We start from the raw sequence: 23,640 nt of genomic DNA on the forward strand, positions 1-23,640 counted from the left end.
GGTTGTGGAAACCAAAAATGGCAGAGCAGGGAAGGGGTCAGAAGGGGAAAGTCAGCTCCACACCAAAGAAAAAGCACCACTGTAATTAAAAAGGCCCTCCAGCCAGCTGGGCTCCTAACATCACACAGTCAATCAGCCAACAAACTCACCCCTCACACACCAAATCTTTTCTCTAAAAGAGTAGCTGTTGGAGAAACAGATTTACACAAGCAGAGAGTAAAATTGTATTACTAACTTCTATTAGTCATCAATTTAATCATTTGTTCATAAGCATAAACTAACAACCACAGAGCACCAGGAATTTGAGGACCTGACAGCACCAAAGAACAGGACTGCAATGCAAAAGACCCACAGGTTAAAGTGATGAGAGGAGATTTTTTTTTCTCTCCCCTTCGCCCCCATTTGCTGTGTGTTCTTCTGTGACCACTTCTATCTTTATCAGTGGCACCAGGAATCTGTGTCTCTTTTTGTTGTGTAATCTTGCTGCGTCAGCTCTCCGTGTGTGCAGCGCCATTCCTGGGCAGGCTGCACTTTCTTTCACGCTGGGCAGCTCTCCTTACGGGACACACTCCTTGCACGTGGGGCTCCCCTACGCAGGGGACACCCCTGCGTGACACAGCACTCCTTGCATGCATCAGCACCATGCGTGGGCCAGCTCCACACAGGTCAAGGAGGCCCAGGGTTTGAACCTCAGACCTCCCATGTGGTAGGCAGGCGCCCTATTGGGCCAAGTCCGCTTCCCGAAAATTTTTATAATCCTCATGTTTAACTTTAAATTTTACTATTTAGCCCTAAATTTTGTTTCAAGAACAGAGATTTTATAATCCTAATATTCATCCTCAAAAATTCAAAAGTAGAGTATAGACTCAAACATAGGCAGGTAGAAAAAAGCAGCAGGGAATAAGAAAATAAACAAAAATTTCAAAATGTGCCTGCTGAAAAAAGGTATGTTTTTTTTTCCCTTTAGAATGTAAGCTCCTCAAAAGCAGGGACAGTGTTTTCTGTATGTTCTATTGTGCCTGGGACACTGTAAATGCTCAATAAATAACTGATGATGGGAGGCAGTGAATCTTAATGATAAGGATGAGAAACTGAAATCCCAAATGCTACTCAGTCGATGTGTTATTATGACCTCAGATTAAGTTGGGAAATATTGGCCCATTTGGAAAATTACCCCAAACACTAATTCAAAGTGCAAAAGAAGAACAAAGATCTAAAATCAGAACCTAACCTTAAAACTGGAAGAACTATAAAAAAAAGGAGCAAATATAACCCAAAGCAAGCAGAGGAAAGGAAATAAAGATTAGAATGAAGATAGATGAAATAGAGAATAAAACAAGATTCAACACAACCAAAGTTGGTTCTTCTAAGAAGATCAATAATATTGACAAACATTTAGCTAAACATGAAGAAGAAAAAGGACACAAATGACTGAAATAAGAAATTGAAAAGGGGGACAATTATTACCAACCCCACAGAAATAAAAAGGACTTAAAGAGATAAAGCTTGGTACTCTACACCAGCAAATTAGATAATCCAGATGACATGAAAAAATTCTAGAAACCCACAAACTACCTACACTGACTTAAGAAGAAATAGAAGATCTCAACAAACTGATAACAAATAGAGAAATTGAATCAGAAATCAAAACTTCCAAACAAAGGAAAGCCCAGGACCAGATGGCTTCAAAGAAGAATTTTTCTGAACATTCCAAGATGTAATATCTATCTTACTAAAACTCTTCCAAAAAATTGAAGAGGAGGGAATACCCCTTAGCTCATTCTATGAAGCCAACATGACCCTCATACTAAAGCCTGACAAAGAAAACTATAGACCCTTATCTCTTATGAAATAGATACTAGCAAACCAAATCCAACAGCACATCAAAAGAATTATGCACCAAAATCAAGTGGGATTTATCCCAAGTATGCAAAAGTGGTGCAATAAGAAAATCAATAAAGATAATATACCACATAAACAGAACAAAGGGGGAAAAAAAACTACATGATCATCTCAACTGACCCAGCAAGGGCATTTGACAAAATCCAGTAGCACTTCTTGATAAAATACTTAGAACACTAGAAATAGAAGGAAACTTCCTCAACATGATAAAGGGCTTATATGAAAAACCCACAGCTAACATCATACTCAATGGTGAAACAATGAAAGCTGGCCCTCTAAGGTCAAAATAAGACAAGGATGCCCACTGCCATTGCTGTTTCTCAATATTGTACAGAAAATTCTAGAGAAACTAGGTAAGAGAAAGAAATAAAATGCATCCAAATTGAAAAGGAAGAATTGAAAAATTCCCTATTTGCTGATTACATGAAACTATATATAGAAAATGCTGAAAAATCCACAACAAAGTTGCTGGAACTAATAAATAAATTCGGCTAACTGGCAAGGTACAACAAGCAAAAATCAGTAGTGTTTCTATAGCTAGCAATGAACACTTTGAAGAAGAAATCAAGAAAAAAATTCCATTTTGAACAGCAACTAAAAGAATCAATAACCAAGGATAAATCTAATCAAAGATGTTCAGGGCCCATATACAGAAAACTACAAAATGTTACTAAAAGAAATCAAAAAAGACCTAACTAAATGAAAAGATATTCCATGTTCATGGATTTGAAGACTAAATATTGTTAAGAAGTCAATTCTACACAAAGTGATTTACAGATTCAATGCAATGCCAATTAAAATTCCAATGGCCTTCTTTGCAGAAATGGAAAAGCCAAACATTAAATTTACATGGAAAAGGGAAGCGGACTTGGCCCAATGGATAGGGCATCTGCCTACCACATGGGAGGTCCACAGTTCAAACCCCGGGCTTCCTTGACCCATGTGGAGCTGCCATTGCCTGGAGAGGCTGAAGAAACACCAGCCCCATTCTATCCTCTTAAGGCATGGGGTTGGATCCACAAGCTGCCGACAGTTCAGTTCCTATTGGCTGAAAGTACCTACCATTGCCCAGAGAGGCTGTGGAGATACCAGACCCCTTCTATCCTATTGGGGTGGGGGTGGATTCATAGTCATCCAATAGTCCAGTTCATGCAGGCTGAAGGTCTGCTGTTGCCCAAAAAGGCTGTGGAAAGACCACCCCCCTTCTTTCCTATTGAGGGTCAGGGTGGGCCCACAAGTACCCACCAGATCAGGCTGTGTAGGCCAAAAGCACCTGCAGTTACCCAAAGAGACTGAGAAAACAGTCCACCTCTTGTCCTATTGGGGATGGAGGTGGAGCCACAGGTGCCCAACAGTCAGGCTTGTGCAGCCCAAAACTGCCTGAAGTTGCACTGAGAGGTTGAGAAAACACCACCCCCTTCCTATCCTGTGGGGGGACAGAGGTGGAGATGGGCTCAAAGGCACTCAACAAACCTGTTTGTATGGGCTGAAAACTCCTGATATTGCCCAGAGAGGCCAAGGATACCCAGCTGCCTTCCTATTCTCTTGGGGTGTGGGGATGCAGTCCCAGGTGTCCAACCATCCAGCCTATGCCAGCAGAGAACATTTGCAGTTGCCTAGAGACCCTGAGCAGGTTCCACCAGCTACCTTTCTGCTGGAGATGGGGCTGGAGTTTAGGTTAGGGCTGCAGTCTGATCTTAGAGGAAAGAAACCTGTCCCTAACTGCACTGGATTTCAGTCAGCCAGGCTGACTGAAATAAATAATAATAAACATTTTTTAAAAAGACTAACTACAGAAAGGGACCCCAAATAGCAAAACAAAAAACAAAAAACCACAATGAGATTCTATTACATCCTCAGTAGAATGGCTACTATTTTTTAAAAAACTGAAAATTACAAATGATGGAAAGAATGTGGAAAAATAGGAAAACTCAATCATTGTTGCTGGGAAGGTAAAATGGTGCAGTCACTGTTAAAATCAGTTTGGCAGTTCCTCGAAGAGTTATGTTAGAACTACTATATGATCCTGCCGATCCCACTTCTAGGTATATGCCGAAAAGAACTCAAAGATGGGACTTAGACATTTGCATGGTTTATGATACTTACTCTCTCTTCTGTCACCCAAATTCTCATGGTGTTATACGTGAATAAAGTGAAGTAAGTGTTCCGCGCCAGTTAGCATCATTTTCTTTTTTTTTTTGTTACCGTGGTGACTTCTATTTTTTTTAATTTTTAATTTTTATTTGTCCTTTTTTTATGATACATAGAGCACAAAAAATGTTACATTAAAAAATATAAGAGCTTCCCACATATCCCACACCCCCCCCCTCCACTCCTCCTGTATCAACAACCTCTTTCATCATTGTGGCACATTAATTACATTTGGTGAATACATTTTGCAATACCGGTACACCGCATGGATTATAGTTTACATTGTATCTTTTTTTTTTTTTTTACAGTTTCTCTATTTCTGAATTCTTTATCCCAATTCACTCTTGGATTTCATCTTCTTCGCTGCTGGAAGTTAAACCATGACAATGTACAAACTGTTACCAGTAGGCAGGAAGAAATAAGAATGAATTTCCTCAGCTCTCAATTAAGCAATGAGCAAATGTTAGGCTGTTTGTATTTTTTTTTTTCAAACTTTAGCTTTTATAAATTTATGAGATATATTTGAAAATCAAGTTATTTCCTTTTTCTTAAATTCAAGTAGGATTAAATATTTTTTATTCTACAGTATCATGTACAATATAATCCTATTTTTCAAAAGTATTTCTATATATCTCTCCTGAATACAGTGACGGCTAGAATGGTATTCACCAAATGATAACTATAGTTTATTTCTGGGTGTGGGGATTTTGAGTAATATTCTAGTTTCTTTCCTGCAGTGCTTGATTTTTTTATTATGGGCTTGCATTATCTTTTAAAAGAATAAGGTCATTATTTAATTTAAAAATTGAAGCATAAAATCGAGGGAATCGACAAAGCAAATGCACGGATATTAAAAAGAAACAAAATGTCACTAGTTACTCTAAGAAAAAAGGAGAAATGGCAGAAATACACTAAATCATGAGTAAGAATTGGTAAATAACCAGAGACACAGAGAAAATTGACATGATTGCTTCCTGGGAAAATATAAATTAGAAATCTGACTCCTAACTTAACAAAGGAAAAAATATTTTGTGTGAAAATTTAGTAGTCACTTATATAAAATATGGTATATACACACAAACAAAATGGAATACTATGTAGCTATTAAGAGATGTCATACAAAGCGCTCATGGAGCAGATGTATCTCGTGGTTAAGTGCCAGCTTCCCACATACGAGGTCCCAAGTTTGATCCCCAAGACATCCTAAAAATAAATAATTAATTAAAAAATAAAGTTCTCAATGAATATGGACTGAATAACAAATATATAAGCAAAGATTCCTCCTGGAGAATAAAGAGAAATGCAGATAACAAAATAGCATGCACAATATATCACTAGGGTAAAAACAGGAAGGATGGGCATCCCTGTAAGAATGTCTTGGTGTAAAGACATCCAGACATACGCGGTACAGTCTGTGCCTATACAGAGTAAGACATCTACGAGGACAGTCAATATGTATGACACTGGAAGTCAGGGACTGCGCTTTGGCAGTGGTGGCCAAGGCAGTGAAGGTGGCAGCAGCAACAGCTCTGAGGTTTGAGTCTCGGGGTGTGTGGGCCACGGCTGCTGCTCAGGCCTGGCATGTACAAATGGCTGATTAGGAGTCTCTGCACCACTTTGCATTTCTGCGAGCAGCTGGTGCCACCTTCCCCAGGCCCTCCTGAAGATGCAGCGCTCAAACAGCACTCTGTTTCAAAAGACAAGATGAGACTACTTTATTCAAGTGAAAAATGGTCTCTACAATGCTGCTGATTTATCTGCATTCCCACTCCAGCTGACCACAAAGCCCAAGGTAGCCTCTACATGTAATGGAACATTGAACATGGCCCCTTCAGGAGACTCAGGATCCTGCAACAACATGCTGAAACTGGGTAACAAATCTCCGAACGGAATAAGTGACTATCCAAAGATCAGAGTGACAGTAACCCGAGATCAGCCACACAAAGCCCTGCCTTTCTTCAGCTTTACTTTGAACTCAGAAGGCTATAATAGAGGACCAGGTGGTCGTCACCGTAACAAAGGTAATCCAGAGTCCTGGTAAAGTGGAAACCTCAGGAACAGGTGGTAGCACAAATTATTTCTAAAGAGGGTGGCAAGTCTGAGGCAGTCCACTGTACTGTGGAGAAGGGTATTCAAAAAAGGAAAGAGAGAAGTACCAAAGATTTCTGAAGTGACTCAAAGATGGTGGTCACGGAAACCTGTCCTTTCCGTAACTTCAAGCCATCATAGTTCTCAAAGAAGTCAGACGGACACATTAAAGACCAGAGGCTGGGGGTAAGAGCAAAATCACAGCCAAATCCAGACCTAGTCAATCAACATCTGCCTCCAATCACATGAAAGACACTAAGTAAGCACCGTCCACTCAAGAGCAGCAAATCTGTAGAACCATAGTAATAATTATTTCCTTATTCCTTAAGCCATTTTCTTATTATTTATGCCTTACTTCACTGGGTTGGCTAATGAAGTGTGTTATGTTTTGATAGACAGGAAGTCCAGGGCAACAGAAAACTGTTAAAAAAGAATAAATTATCTGGGTCAGTGTTATTATCCTGAACTCATCTCACAGAAGCCACACAAAAAAATTTACAGTTGAAGAAGAGATAATTGAAATATTGCTACCTAATTTTAAAAATATTTCAGTCATTTCCAATGTTGTCAGCCATAACAATTCATTAATTATTTCTTAAAGGGCTTATCTCTTTTATGTGTGTATCACCAAATTTTTCTCTCTCAGAATAATTTCATGAAATCATCTGGGACTTGCCATTCTCTTGGGGATTAGAGACGGGTTTTAAGTTCTGCTCTCTTTGGTAGTAAGGGTAATTTCCAAATTGTATCTTCACTAGTCAGAGATATGGATAAAATGCAATATCCAAAGGCACAGTTTTGTAACTAAATTTTCTTGGATTTTAATCTGAATTGCTTTAATCTGCTAAGAATAGCAACACACACCTCTTCCCCACTCCCACCTTATTTACTTTTTTTGTATCTTCCTAACTATTCTTGCTTGTATTTCCTTCATATAAACTTTATCAACTTGCCTAGCTATGGAGTATGGGGAAGAGAAGTGATGGCATTAATGTATCTATTATATTAAATGCGTAAAACATACTATGGCAGAACAGACAACTTATGATGTATTTTCCTCAAGAAAAGTATTAAGTGCTCAGAAATCAACTAAAATTCCTATTTTGCCATGCTAAACTTTACTTTACATAGAAGATAAATAAGAATAATTACTCAAAAAAGCAGTCTGTCCTGCAACTCCTGCCCTCTGGTTTATTGGACTTACTCCAGCCAGCTAACAGAGAGGTGAAGAAGGTCAACCACCATACCAGGGAGCCGAGTGCCTACAACTGCAAGCAAGAATTGCATCCATCACCCATGTGGAATCTAAGCCTCCTCTCAATATAGAGGTGGAGTGGACATAACTATCCCAGGGTCCACAGGATGGAGGAATAGAGTATGGATTAGAGTGGACTTACTGATATTCTATTCTGGAACTACTGTGATTAGTAATGGAAGAAACTGTAGCATTGATGTGGAGAAAGTGGCCATGGTACCTGCTGAGGGCAGGGAGAGGGAAGAAGAGATAGGATGTGGGGGCATTTTCAGGACTCGGAGTTGTCCTGGGTGGTGCTGCAGGGACAGATGCTGGACATTGTAAATCCTGCCATGGCCCACTGGGTGGACTGGCGGAGAGTGTAAACCACAATGTAAACCACTATCCATGTGGTGCTGCAGTGCTCCAAAATGTATTCACCACATGCAATGAATGTGCCACAATGATGAAAGAGGTTGTTGATGTGGGAGGAGTGGGGTGAGGGGGGTGGGGGCTATATAGGGACCTCATATTTTTTTAATGTAACATTAAAAAAAATAAAGACAAAAAAAAAAGCAGTCTGTGAGTACCTATTATTTTCTGCATATTCTAACAGGCACAGAAGAATAATTACCATCATACCACCACCACATTCACAAATTCCTTTCATGTACTTCTCCTCACAATCATGTGAGATGAGCAGAAATAATAATAACTTCCACCCCCCAACATATGCTAAGTACCTGCTAGGAACCAGGCACTGTACAAGATATTTCTTGTACTTAACTCATTCAAAGTTTAATTTTTAACAAAAACTTAAAGGTAAATACAGTATCACCATTTTACAGAGGAGGGAGCTGAGGCTCAGCAAGTGAATCTCCATGCCAAGGGGCAGATCTGTGATCCACACCCAGGTCTGGCTGCATCCCAAGCCAGGAAGCCAAGACTCCGAAGGAGGAAAGGAAATCCGCAGGCCCCACCACTGACAGCCAGAGCCCAGAGCCCTTGAAAGCTTTACCCAGCATGCTTTCACCACAGCATGTGGCTTCCATAAAAAGCAGGTGTACTTCCTTCCATCAGTTTATAAATCGTATTCTCATTAGATTTTAAATAACATCATAGGAAAGCTAAGTGCCACCTAAGGGAAACATTCAAGTGGTAAGGGAAAACTCCTAAAGAAGTATGACGAGATTGAAATCCAGGTATCAAGGTTAAAGTATTTGACAAGGAATAGTGAAAAGTTAATAAGGTCCCCAGAAGAAGCTTATATGATCTTAGAAGAGTCTTTATAATGGTAGGACACAGGCTATTTTTAATTTTTTTAAATTTACAAATGGAATTCCTTATAGAAATTGCCTATGACTCAGAATCATTATTACTTCAGAATAATTTATGGTAATTATTTAGGATTATGTGCTTTTGATAAACACATATGCTATAACTAAATAAAATCATGAAGTGCAATTTTTTGAAATATAAATGTTACTTACATATCCCAGTTAGGAGCTATTCGCAAATGCTGGGTTAGCAATTGGAACTAGAATAAAAAATTAAAAGGTACATTAATGTGATATGTAGTAAACATGAAACAGGAAAGTAATCACTAAATTAGCAAATCAGACCTTTATACAACTGAACCATGATCCCTGCACCTGGGAAACAATTATTTACAAAGTTGCAAGAAGCACTGACGATATGAATAAAATAAAAATTAAGAACAGCTTTCTTTTTCTCCTACACAGTTGTATTCCCTAAATGTCCCTCGATCCCACTCCGCTCATAGACCACCTTCCAAGAAAGTCACATTATTATCCTGGAAATAAACATAATTTTTTCAACTAAGTTCCCAAATGAGAGTCCTCTATGGAAAATGTCCCCAGCCCACTCTAACTCCTTTCCGAGGATGATTTCAAAAACTCTACCAAATTCCTATGGTTTTACCAATAAACCAAGATAGTTCAAGATGTAATATTCCCAGAGGAAGGAAAAAAAGAGATCTTTAGAGATTCGACCTCACCCTTCCATGTCACATCAGAAACCTTGGGTTAACCAAGTTGGCCCAGCAAAGGTGCCTTTTTCCCACATGAAGAAAAGCCTCTGTCGGTTAGGATTTCACATGTGAATGTTAATCTACGATTAATTTCAAGTTAACATTAAATACAAACAACGGAAAAGATTCAAAATCACTATCTACTCAATTGCTTTTAGACCTAAAGATTAAACTATCAGGTTAATAAACCACTCTTTTTCCCCACTGTAATTAAATCTAATTACCATTTTACCACTTGATTTCATCTGTATAGAGATCCAAAAGCACTCTGTAAGGCCCACTGTAGGGCCTGTGAAAAGAACCTTCGGGTCACAAGCTGTTGACTTACCAGGGGTGAATGGAGGAGCCTGGTGGCCACCTCCTTGTGACCAGCCACCAAGCATAAATAGCAAAGGAGGTTCAGCTTGCCTCGGGAGGCCCCAGTGCTCTTCTCGGTGGAGTCGATCTGTGAGCACACTTGTTGCAAAAAGTCATTCCACTCTTGGTCTTTCAGAAATACTAACTTATCCACTGCAGGGGACAGAAAATAATAAAAGGGCACATTATTTGGAAAAAAATACACTAGAAATATTATAAGAAAAAAAAGGAGTGCAGGACTTCAATAGTTAAGGTGAGGACAAAGAAAGCCATGACTGTACGCTATCCAAAAGAAAACTCTTCCAAAAATGACACTACTTTTATTTAGTCTTCTATATCCCTCATCTCTTTTTCTACCAGAGAGATCTTTTTAACTACTTCAAAAGAAAACCACGCTTAAAAAAGGCAGGTATCTAACAGAAAATTATCCTATAACTTACAATATAACAAAATGCAAAGTTAAATAAAATAAAATTGTGTTATGAGAAAACAAGATAGCCTTTGTACAAATAAAGCAATCCAGCCCTAAAATATTGGAAAAACCAAAGATTCTACAATTGTTAAATGACACTGAAATTACTATTTAACATAATCAGGTTAATATGAAGACTCAGTCATCTGGAATTCCTACCTCCAAACCCCCACAAAAACAAAAGGCCAAAAGTAGGAAATGAAATGTGTCCTAAAATTAACATATGCTTTGCCAATGTCTATCTTTAAGCAAACTAAATTGTAGAAATAATTTCCTAAATAATTCAAAGTAAAGGTGAAAAGGAAACTAATATTACTTCCAGATTATAATACTTTAGGTCTTCATAAATAATTCCATTTGGCACTAAAAGCACTGAATACTAAAAATATTCCGCTTCACAGGTCTTTCCAAATGTTCTTCTGAGACAGCTTTGTGGCTAAGCATACAGTCTCCAGAGCTGCACTATCCTACCTGGTGGCCACTAGCCACATGTGCCCACTGAGCATTTGAAAAAAAAAGTGGCTCATGCTGATTTTGAAGACTTAGTTTGAAAAAATATATATAAAATATTTCAGTAATTTTATGTTGAAATGATAATATTTTAGATAGACTGAGATACATTATTAAAAGTAAAAATACACTGTACCGTTTATTTTTGTTTTTAATCTGTATTAATTTGACTGATAAAACCACAAGACAGCTTACTTAAATATGAATATATTATTGTGAATTTACTTCATATCATAGAGTCTACTCTAGCCATGACAATAAATTTTCTCTACATCTAGCTCAACAGCATAAAATGCAACTTGTCAAACAAAATATATCAAAATTTAAGGTATATAAAAATTTCTAATAAGAATCCCATTAGCTGAGAGGAAATGTAACAATCATCCCACAAGTATTTCCATTCCTGCAACATCCCCACAAAATGAATCATCTGGCCCCATTCTCAAGGCCCCACTCCCTCAGACACAACCCCAACTCTTCATTGTGTTCTCCAACGCTGTGCACTCTCGAAAGCACCACAAACAGTGGAAATTCAACTGGCTCTAACCAAAGGGTGGGGCAGGAGAAGGGCCCCCACCCATTCCATAGGAAAACTCAGCCCGCTACACGGGAACTTCTCCACCCACAAGAGCAGCCCAGACCTAGCTGCATATCATGAAAGACTGGTGCAAATAATGACAGAATGTTTATAATTTACATAGCACTGTCCCAAGAATATAGCCAATGGGCAAGAAAACAGGAATTTAGCTATTCATATAGAAAATACATCATTTGCCAGTAATTTCATAATTCTATCTGTACCCAAAGAGACAAAGTCTTTATATGATCCTACCTGAATGTGCTGGTAGATGCAATATTTTTGAATCAAATTTAATCGGCGGTGGTTTCATAATCTAAGGTTTAAAAAAAAAAAAAAACTTACTTACAATATCTTTGTGAAACCATTCTATAAATCAATGAACGCTAGGATTATGTCTCATAAATCTTTACATCTCCACCAGTACCGTATAAAACATCAAGCATATATTAGGTACTCAGTAAGTATTTGCTTAATTAAGCTGAAAAAAATTAATGCTGTAAAAGAATAAGAATTCAACAGCACCTTTTCAAAATCAAATACACATATATAGGCAATAACTTATAAGAAAAATTCAATTCACTTGCTATCTGCAAGAAAATAAAGCTTCATGAAAAAGACCCACCCTATCCTTAAGGAAAAAACATGCCAAATACATGCTATGGACCATAGTTAATGGTAAAAGTATGATGATATTGTCTCATAATCTGTAACAAATGTTTTCTACAATGGTGTGGTGGGTTGTTGTATGGAAATTCTACATATGTGTATGACTGTTTTGAAAGTTCACAACCTTTCTAACTAAAATTTTTTTTACTGTTTTGTGCCCCCCAAAAAAAACTCACCCTATCTTGATTTAATCTTAAGTTAATTTACCTCTAAGTTAGAAATTTTGTCATTCAACAAACCTTTGTGGCAAGGTGCCATGCTAACTAAGCACTCAGGGGATTCAAAGAGATAAAAGCCATGATTACTGTCATAGAGCTGATATCCTCCTTGGGAAGATGAGCCAAACATTTGTTAAACAACAATAAAGTACAAAACATGTAAGTAGAAAATTCCTAATAGGCAGAAAATAATTCCAGGCAAAATATTTCACAGAAAGAGACCACTTATTTTCTAAGAACGTAGAGAATGCAGCAAGCACTTAGGCTGATGTGGTCAGGACAGGAATTATGGAGGAGGGGAAGATGGTTTTCAGTCTTGACGGGGAGCCAGGACTTGACAGTTGAATTAGAGAAGACAGACACCATTCCAGAAAGCTGGGGGAGCATCAACAGGAACGTGCACAATTTATTTCAGGAAAATAAAGAAACCATGTGGTGGATGCCCTGAGTTCTAAGGAAATGGCCAAGGTCCTTCACCTTGAGACATCTATGTCTATCTCCTCCAAAACCTCTAATATACAGTTTTTCAAAACCTTTATTGGTGATATTCTTGCCAAAAATGTACACCTTATTCTAATCATGAGAAAATGTTAGACAAACCCAAATTGGGAACATGCTACAAAATACCTCGTCAGTACGCCTCTAAGTGCCAAGGGCTTGAAAGGCTAGACAGGCTATGGGAGAACAAGGAGACATAACAATTGACTGTAATGTGAGACCCTAGGACAAAAAGAAAAAGGGCATTAGTGGAACAACTGTTAAAACTCAGAAAGTTCAACAGCTCGGTTAACAGCACTCAGTCAGTGTTAACTTCTACTTCCTGGCTCTGACACCTGCAGGATGGTCATGTAGGGTGAAACACTAAGAGAAGCCAAGTTAAAAGGTGTCTAGGAACTCTCTGTACTAATTTTTGAACCTTTCTATAAATCTAAAATTAGTTTAAATAAAAGGTAAAAAAAAAACCCTCTACTGACTAAAGTTTCTCAGAAACTACTAGGTGGTAGTTTTAAGAAGAAATAAAGGGGGAAGCAGATTTGGCCCAATGGATAGGCTGTCCACCTACCACATGGGAGGTCCAAGGTTCAAATCCAGGGCCTCCTGACTCATGTGATAAGCTGGCCCACGCACAGTGCTGATGCATGCAAGGAGTGCCGTGCCACGCAGGGATGTCCCCCACAGAGGAGAGTCCCACGTGCAAGGAGTGCGCTCTGTAAGGACAGCCACCCAGCATGAAAAAAGTGAAGCCTGCCCAGCAATGGCTCCGCACACATGGAGAGTTGATGCAGCAAGATGAAGCAACAACAAAAAAAAACGAGACAGGGAAACGGACTTGGCCCAGTGGTTAGGGCATCCGTCTACCACATGGGAGGTCCGCGGTTCAAACCCCAGGCCTCCTTGACCCGTGTGGAGCTGGCCCATGTGCAGTGCTGATGGGCGCAAGGAGTGCCCTGCCACGCAGGGGTGTCCCCCGTGTAGGGGAGCCCCACGCGCAAGGAGTGCGCCCGTAAGGAGAGCCGCCCAGAGTGAAAGGAAGTGCAGCCTGCCCAGGAATGGCACCGCCCACACTTCCCGTGCCGCTGATGACAACAGAAGCGGACAAAGAAACAAGACACAGCAAATAGACACAGAGAACAGACAACGGGGGTGGGGGGGATTAAATAAATAAATAATTTTTTTTTTTTAATCTTTCTCTTCTTTTAAAAAAAACCAGACATAGATTCCAGGTGCCGCTGACACAAGTGGACACAGAAGAACACACAGCAAATGGACACAGAGAGCAGACAACTGGGGGGCAAGAGGGGACAGGGAAGGGGAGAGAAATAAATAAAAAATAAATCTTTAAAAAAAAGAAGAAATAAAGAAATACAGAGGGAATATGGTCAAAAACTACCACAAGGGAAGCAGACTTGGCTCAACAGAGTGTCTGCCTACCACATGAGAGGTCCATGGTTGAAACCCAGGGCCTCCTTGACCCATGTGGAGCTGGCCCACACGCATCGCTGATGCACGCAAGGAGTGCTGTGCCACGCAGGGGTGTCCCCCGCGTAGGGGAGCTCCACGCACAAGAAGCGCGCCCCCTAAAGAGAGCCGCCCAGCGCGAAAAAAAGTGCAGCCTGCCCAGAAGTGGCGCTACACACACAGAGAGCTCACGCAGCAAGATGACGCAACAAAAAAGAGACATAGATTCCTGGTGCCGCTGACTAGAAGCAGACACAGAAGAACACACAGTGAATGGACACGGAGAGCAGACAACTGGGGCGGGGAGGGGGGGTGGGGAAGGGGAGAAAAATAAATAAATAAATCTTCAAAAAAAAAACTATCACAAATGATTCAAATTATTCTAGAAAGTCTACTGGGAAAATGTCCCATTACCCATCAAAATTAGCAAAATTAGTTACTCTGCCAGACATCTGAAACTCATGAAAAGAATTCCTTTATTACAAATATATCTAGGAAATAAGCATGTGTCCAAGAACCCATATGGTCTAGAGTAATGCTCCCCAATGAGGTAAGAGGAAATAGTCATGAAATAATGTAGTAAAAGGCATTTTTTAAAAGGGCAGCCAGAAAGTTGAAATAAGGAATAGGTGGTAGAGTGTTTCCCAGTTATAAAGTAGGACATTCCTAAAGATATGGTGCAAGGAAAAGCAACCAGATCAGGAGTGCACTGTGCACCATGGCTCCCCATGGCTCTCCAGCTCCCACAGCACCTTCCCACCTGCTATCATGCAGCCGTAACTACCTCTGAGAGGATGAAAGCCCAGCTGGTGGGTGGTGCTCCCTGGCCAGTGTCTTTACAATACCTCAGTGACCACAGTATTTGGTCCTTCATACAGGTATGCACAGAGAAACTAAGGGCTTGAGAGCAAAGGTCTGAAGTCCAGAAGTCAGCAGCACCCCTCAGCCCCAGAATATGGCACCAATGGAGGTAGAGCTGATACATCAAAACAGAGGAGGAAGGAAATCCACTGCTCCCATGAAGCGCAGATGGGAGAAGGAGAGGGTTACCAACAATGCAAGAATTGGGACTACAGACATGTGGCACAAATGAAATAGAAGCAGACAACATAACAGGACCAATAACAAGGCAAAAAATATTCTGAATGAAAATAACATCCAGATTTCAGACCTTGGGGTTGTCGATGATTGGGGTGATGACCAGCTCCGAGTCTGTGTAGATCAGCTCTCTCATCTGGGCCTCCAGGTCCTGCTGACTCAGCTGTCCACCCGGAATCTGAAACAAGAATGAAATCAGACTTTGTTACTGTGACTACTGAAAAGCTTTAAAAGACTGAGCTAACAATATGCTAAGTAAGATTTCACCAATAAATGTCACCTCCATCAACATACTTATTTACTTACAGTTACTTTTCCACAAAAACCCTGAATCATACAGATACATCATTGTTCCCATTTTAAGGGTGAAAAGAACACAACTCAGTGAAAGTAACTGACTTGCTCAAGTTTACAACTAAGACTGGTTAGGACTGGCAAACAGATCTATGAATTGATGTTCCAAATTATGATGAGGCAAATTGATTTTTCAATTGCCAGCATGATTTTTATCTTTTATTCACAAAACATGGATCACTTATTTCTTCTTTACAGAATATTCAATAGGAAGTTAAAAATATAGCATAAAAAATTTCAGATTGAAGTGCTGACCTGCTACCTCAGTGTGAAACATCTATATATATATTAAATCTAGCTGAAGTAGAGGTGATAGATAATGGAAATCAATAATAAGTGATTCCTTTAATATGTTTTTTCATTCTCCCTCTAGAGAACTTTCGTTTCTAGTCCTATGCCTTAGTATTTCACATCAGAAAAGAGAATTTAGGCTTTTAAAACTTCAGTTGAAACAACTACCAGCAAACCGGAAAACATAGAAAACCAAAGCAGTGAAGTAAAAAGTACAGAAATTATCCAAAACCAAGGTAAGGCATGAATAAAGGAACAGAAGAGCTAGCTAATAAAGTTTCTGAAAGCCAAGACCATCCCTTGCAACCGAGCCAATATAAATATGTATATATGAAAACTAAGTAAGGAAGAACATTCTTAAAAAAAAAAAAAAAACCCTTAACAACATGGTCTCTCAAGACATAAAGACTTACTTTGTCACTTGTTAATTTTGTGAACTTAAGCTAGGTAAGAACTTCTCTAAGCCTTGTTTTCTTCATCAATAAGATATAGATATACATTTTTATATCTATAAAGATATAGATGAAATAGAGATATAATATCTCTATAATAAAGAAACAGAGATATAATATATATGAAGATATATACCTAAAACAAAGGTCTATAATAAAACCACCAAACTTTCAGGATTGTGAAGAGTAAATGTGAAACATTAAAAATGATGCCTGCCACTGCTCAATAGAAGATAGTAATGATTAACAAAGTTCACTGGAAAAACAAAACAAAACACAAAGCTAAGGGAAGAATGGATTGGAGGGGAAAGAAGGAAGTAGGAGACCAAAAAGTAGCTTACTACAATAGCCCGACAGTAGAGAATGGGTGTCCTGGGCCAGAGGCAGAAGGAAAGAGGGAAACCAACAACAGAGTAAGGGGATGGCCAACCTGCTGGTGTGGCATTGTACAGGACCTGCTAGTGAACTAGATTAGCCCACAGAACAAAGCAAGACAGCAATACGTGAAAGGGAAATAATCAAATTATCTTTATATGTAGATGATACGATTGCACACGTAGAAATCCAAAATGAAACAACTAAAAAACTACTAGAATTAGTAAAGTACAACAGTTCGAAAATATATATGTAAAAATAAATGATATATAAACTGAATAAATGCACAAATGACAAACTATAAAACTTTAAAGTCCCATTCACAATAGCAAGATATAAACAGTTAACCAAAACAAACTCCTCAGAGATAAACTAAGAGATCAACAGTTGCAATATGAAAAAATAGTTACAAAATTATGTTCCCTTGTTTAAAAATGAACAAATATATAAATCACAGGTAGATATATCAAAATGTAATCCAATTAAAAAAAACATAATCCATGATTTCTCCTAGGTTAATGAAGTTATAAGTAATTTTTAAATTTTCCTCATGATCTGCTATATTTTCCAAGTTTTTACAGTTACTATACAGTATTTTTGTGATCAAATTAAAAAGTATCGTTTTAAAAAATTATAAACCATACAACATCATTAGCCATTAGGGAAATGTAAATCAAAACCATAATGACATACCATTTACTACCCACTAGAATGGCTATTTAAAAAATAGAAAATAAAAAGCGCTGGCAAGGATACAGAGAAATAAGAATCGTCAAACATTGCTGGTGGGAATGTAAAATGGTGCAGCCACTGTGGAAAACAGTTTGGCAGCTCCTCAGAAAGTTAAACAGAGAATTACCATATGGCCCGGAAATCCCACTTCTAGGTATATACCCCAAAGAACTGAAAGCAGGAAATCAACCAGATATTTACACACCAATGTCCATAGCAACATTATACACTATAAACAAAAGGCAGTAGCAACTCAAGTGTCCATCAACAGATGAATGGATAAGCAAAATGTAGTATATACATAAAATAGAATGTTAGTCATAAAAAGGAATGAAGGTTCATGCAATAACATACATGAACCCTGAAAACATTAAAGTGAGTGGAATAAGCCAAACACAAAAGGAAAAATATTGTATGCTTCCTTTTACATAAAATAACTAAAATATACAAATTCCTAGAGACAAAGATTACAAGTTACCAGGGATGGGGAACACGGAGTTAATGCATAATAGGTACAGAGTGAAAGTTTTGGGAATGAATGGTGGTGATGGTAGCACAACATTGTGAATGGGATTAATGCCCCTGAACTGTGTGCTTGGGAGGGTTGCAATGAGAAATGTTATATTGTATATACATATTATCAAAGTGAAAAACAAAAGAGACTAAAGAGACGATGACAATTAAATACAATATATGACCCTGACTGGATCTATTAATGAAAAAAAAAAGATCCCAAAATGACATTACTAGGGCAACTGAAAAAAATCAGAATATAGACTGTATGTCTTATATCGATACTAAATTTCCCAAACTTGATAATTGTAGTTAATGGGGTCACATAAGTGAATATCCTTGTGTTGGAAAATATACATAGAAATATTAAATGATAAAGGGCAGGATGTATGCAAACTACTTTCAAGTGTTAAAAAGATAGCAGAAAGATCAATAGATAATAGATAGCAGACAGAAAAACAATTGGGCAAAAGGTTAAGAGTTGATAAATCTGGGTATTTCAGTAGGGGGTTGCAGCAGTTTGACATTATTTATGAATTCCAAAAAAGATATTGATTATGGGGGGAAATGAATGTGGCTCAAGCGACTGGGCTCCTGTCTACCATATGGAGGGTCCCGGGTTTGGTTCCCAGGACCTCCTGGTGAAAGTGAGTTTGCCCACGTGAAGAGGCAGCCTGCATGGAGAAATGGCGCAACAAGATAAAGCAATAAAAGTGAAAAAAAAAGAGAGAGACACACAGAGGAGAGACAGTGAGAGACAAAACAAATCAGGTAGCTAAGATAGCTCAAGCAACTGAGTGCCTGTCTCCCACATCAGAAGGTCCGGGAACTGGTTCCCAGTGCCTCCTAAAGATGAGAAGAGAAGACAAGCAGACACAGAAGAATGGACACAGACAGCAGACAGAGAGCACAAGTGGGGGTAGGGGGGGGATAAAAAAATAAACCTTTAAAAAAGAAGATGTTTGTAAACTGGTCTGTTCCTCTGGGTGTGATACCTTTTGATCGTATTAGATTCAGCTGAGATGTCTTTGATTAAATTATGTTACCATTAGGGCTTTTACCTACTTGTTGCTCAAATGTGGCCTCTCTGTAAGCCAAACTCAGCATATAAATGCACTGCCTTCCCCCCAGCATGGGACATGACTCCTGGGGATAAGCTTCCCTGGCACCAAGGGATTATTTCAAAACACCAACTAGCAATGCGTCTGGAAAAAGACCTTGGTCAAAAGGGGGAAATGGTAAATACAAACAAGTTTTTATGGCTAAGAGATTTCAAAGTGAGTCAGGAGGTCATTCCAGAGGTTACACTCATGCATGTCTCAGCAGGATCTCAATGACTGCCACAGTAAACAGTGCCTCAAATGGTGACATTCCTGAGGGCTCTAGTGATATCCAGAAACTATAAGAAGGGCAGACTGCTCAGGAATTCAGCACCCTGTCAGTGGGCCTTACTTTGGAATTTATGCTCCCCAGTGTAACAGAGTTAGATTCATTTATAGGTTCTCTACATCTGGCTCTTCTGTCCCTTTTATCTGAACCTATAATTAGCACTCTACTTGACAAATATATGTCCCAGAGACTTAAATCTTTGGTTCATCCATGTGCCAACTGAGCCCTGAATTTCAGCAGAGTTGCAACACCTACTCTCCAGTTCACTGGACTAACCTAGGACAACTAACAAGGAGATGATGATGGACAATACCCATCCCAAGGACCAGAGAGTGTCTGCAACTGCAAGCAAGCTAGCTCCATCTATCTCCCCATGGGATCTAAGCCCCTCTCAATTAGAGGTAGAGTGGGCACTGCCATCCCAAAATCCTCAAGACTGGTGAAAGAACAATGGACTAAAGTAGACATTATTATTCTACTATAGACTTATTATTCTAGCAATGGAAGAAATCTTATCATTGATGTAAAGGCAGGGGCCACCAGATGTTCTGAGGGATGGGAGAGGGAAGAATAGGCGTAATATGGGGGCATTTTTGGAACACTGGATTTGTCCTGCATGACACTGCAGTGACAGATACAGGCCATTGCATATTTTGTCATAACTTACAAAATTGTGTGGGAAAGAGTGTAAACTATAATGTAAACTATAGTCCATGGTTAGTAGTAATACTTCAATATGGGTTCATTAATTGTAACAAATGTACCACACTAATGAAGGATGTTGCTAATGTGGAAACATGTGAGAGAGGGAGGGAGTGGGGCATATGGGAATCCCTTATATTTTTTACATAACATTTATGTAATCTCAAGTTTCTTTAAAAATAAAAAATAAAAATTTAATTTAAAAAATTTTTAAAGGTTCAACCACATCAGTAGGGCATGACTCAAGGTTGAGTCTCCGTCTCCTCGGTGAGCTACATAAATGGACACTCACTCAAGAAGACATGCAGAAGACATTGAAGAGGAGAGAACTTGGTCATTTCAGTCCTGCCATGTGACAGAAAGGAGAAGGCTCAAACACCTAAAGCCCCAAGAAGAGCTTAGCCATTCCCCTGATACTTTGCAGCTGAAGAGACCAGAGCCCTGAGCCAACGGAGAAGGCCTGGAAAGAAACAAGTCCTCCAGCCTACAGCTGAGATCAGAAGAAGGTGGGACCATGGAGCCTTAAGAGGAAAAAGGAAGGGGAGACCAGACCCCCATCTTACTTCAACGCATGGCAACTGATTTGGGTGAAAAAGTACCTCTTATGGTACCTTGAGTTGGACTTTTTAGGGCCATGATATTCTAACTTTTTACCCCAAATCCCTTGATAAAAGGCAGCAAATTTCTGGTACTTCGCATCAGTACCCCTTTGGCTGACTAAAGGGGGGGTATACTAGAGTTCTCTGCATTATTTTCTATTATGTTTGCAACTTTCCTGTAAGTTCAGAAATAAACCAAATATATATGGCCAAATTATTTTCAATGACAAGGGTGCCAATTCTGTTCACTGGGGAAAGAATAATCTCTTCATCAAATGGGGTTGAGACAACTAGATTTCTACTTGCAAAAGAATGAAGTATATACAAAATTAGATCAAAATGGATCAATAACCTAAATCTAAGAAATTAAAACTACAATACTCTTAGAAGAAAGCATGGAGGTAAATCTTCATGATCCTGGACGTGGCAATAGATTCCTATCTATGACACCAAAAGTATGAGCAACAAAAGAAAAAACGGATTAAATGGATTTCTTTCAAAATAAAAACTTTTCTGCTTCAAAGGACATCATCAAGAAAAGACAACCTATAGAAAGGGAAAAAATATTTGCAAACCATGTATCTCAAAAGAGTCTAGTATCCAGAATATATAAAACATTCTAACACACAACTACAAAAAGACAAACCCAATAAAAAAAAAAAATTGGCAAAAGACTTGAGTATCTATTTCTCCAAAGAAGATACACAAATGGCCAACAAGCGCTTGAAAAGATGTTCCATATTATATGCATTAGGGAAATGCAAATCAAAATCACAAGAAGATAGCACTTCAAACCCACCAGTATTACAATAATAATTTTTTAAAAAACAAAATCACAAGTGTTAGTAAGGATGTGGAGAAACTGAAACCCTTATACCTTGCCAGTGGGAATATAAAACGGTTTAGCCACTGTGGAAAAGAATTGGAGGTTCCTCAAAGAGTTAAAGAGTTACCATATGACCCAGAAATGCCACTTGTGTAAGTCTATTTCCAAAAAACTGAAAGCAGGTACTCCAATTTTCATAGCAGCACTATTCACAATAACCAAAAGGTAACAACCCAAAAGTCCATTAATGGACAAATGGATAAAGAAATTGTGGTATTCAAATACAATGGAATGAAGTGCTGATACTTGCTACAATGTGATGAGCAATGAGAACATTATGCTAACAGAAAGAAGCTAAACACAAAGGTTCACATAGTGCGTGATTCCATTTATACAACATATTCAAAATAGGACAATCTGTAGAGACAGAAAGCAGAATGGCGGTTGACAAAGACTGCAGGAAGGAGGGAATGGGGAGCATCTGCTAAAGGGGACAGGATTTTTTTCTAGGGTGATGAAAATGTTCTAAACTCAATTGTGGGGATAGATGCACAACTCTGAATATACTAAAATCTACTGAATTTATACTTTAAATGAATGAACTGTATGGTATATAAATTGTACCTCAATAAAGCTGTTGTTGTTACCAAAATAAAAAACCAATTATGAAGCAACTAAATGGGATATCGTAGAGTACTTATTAGAAAAATCAATGATATTCAGGGAGGATGGCTTGACCGTAAATTTTCTAGTTATGAACACAGTTTAGAGATCAACTTCCAATTATTCTTCTGAGTTTCTATATCTTATATAGAAAAAAATTCCCATCACTGCTCACCTTGCTCATAGGAGATGTCTTCTGTGATGACTTTTGAGTCACATCATCACCAGAACTTAATCCCACTGCAGTGCTAGTTCTTGGAGTAGGGCGAGAACTAAGAAACATATACCAGTAAAAAATATTCAGAAATTATACACTTTAACCTCTTCTTATAATTTTCTTGGATAGGGAAAGTTTAATGGCAAATGACAGAATATGATTACTCTGTATGATCTTATTTTAAAAGTTTAAACTCTAGTTTGTTTATATGACTTATTTTTAAAACTGTTTGAAGTAATTTCTTGACTATTAATTTACAGCTTCTGTAATATACATAATATTTTCTTTCTAACCTATTATATTTTAAATGTCTGCTGATATAGGAGTGATTGACATAATTAAGTAGATCAGATCTTCTTCTACAAAAGAGAATATATTTATAATTTTATTTCAAAAAATTTTTGAACTGAAATATAACCTTGGTACCCATTATAAGGTAAAGAACAAAGTTACATATCTGCATCTATTTTTAATGATTCCTATCATTATAAAGGGCAGCCATACTCTAAGTCCACTCCATTAATCCAGGGTTTCTGATACTGAATTTTTCACACATGCATATTTGAAGAAACTCTTCTACTCACTTCACTGAGGTCTTTTTAATGATTTCTTTCAAATTCCAAAAGATCAGGATTCTCACTTCTTTTTCACTTACTTATCTGTGATGCTTATTTATTCATTCATTCAACAGGCACTTACTTAGTGCTGATAATATGCCAGATATTGTATTAGGTTCTAAAAAAATGTATTTAAAGTGCCTAGGATGTATATTGTTGAATTTAACATTCTTAACATTTACAGATGGTTAATCCAGACCAGTATATTTGAGTTTATTAAACTATTTCAGTATGTGAATAAACTATAAAGTATGATATTTAATATTTAAATAAAAATTTAAAATATATTAGGCCCTAATCACTTAATTTTAAGATACATCATTTTGATTATTTTTTCAATGACAAGCATTAAGCCTCACCTGTACAAAAAATATTTAAAGAAAAACACAACCTGTTTCTCTTTCTAAAAGTTAAGTCCATATATAGAAGTTTGACTTCTGAAATTTTTAAATCAAATTCTATTTGAAGTAAAAGGACAAAATGGAGGGCCTTTAGTCCTTACAAATAGGAAAAAAGTAAGTTGATTTGGTTTGAAAAAAAAAAAGTCAAAATATAAAGTCCACTGGCCAACACTTAACTCCAATCTTGAAAGTAGAAAGTGGACATGGAATTTGACAATAATATC

At 38.1% G+C, this 23,640-nt stretch overlaps 1 protein-coding gene across 19 annotated transcripts in view; it reads right to left on the reverse strand.

The window, feature by feature from the left end:
- ULK4 (unc-51 like kinase 4) overlaps positions 1-23,640 on the reverse strand; it is a 659,217-nt gene that overhangs the window by 596,615 nt on the left and 38,962 nt on the right. For all 19 annotated transcript variants that reach the window (XM_058288214.2, XM_058288209.2, XM_058288208.2 and 16 more), the window contains 5 exons: positions 22,357-22,453; positions 15,359-15,463; positions 11,597-11,657; positions 9,754-9,935; positions 8,866-8,912 (listed from right to left, as the gene is read on the reverse strand). In XM_058288214.2, coding sequence (XP_058144197.1) covers positions 8,866-8,912; positions 9,754-9,935; positions 11,597-11,657; positions 15,359-15,463; positions 22,357-22,453 — 492 coding nt within the window. The remainder of the gene's footprint in view (positions 1-8,865; positions 8,913-9,753; positions 9,936-11,596; positions 11,658-15,358; positions 15,464-22,356; positions 22,454-23,640) is intronic.

The sequence above is a fragment of the Dasypus novemcinctus genome, chromosome 26 (assembly GCF_030445035.2).
Source record: "Dasypus novemcinctus isolate mDasNov1 chromosome 26, mDasNov1.1.hap2, whole genome shotgun sequence".
NCBI classification, from domain to species: domain Eukaryota; kingdom Metazoa; phylum Chordata; class Mammalia; order Cingulata; family Dasypodidae; genus Dasypus; species Dasypus novemcinctus.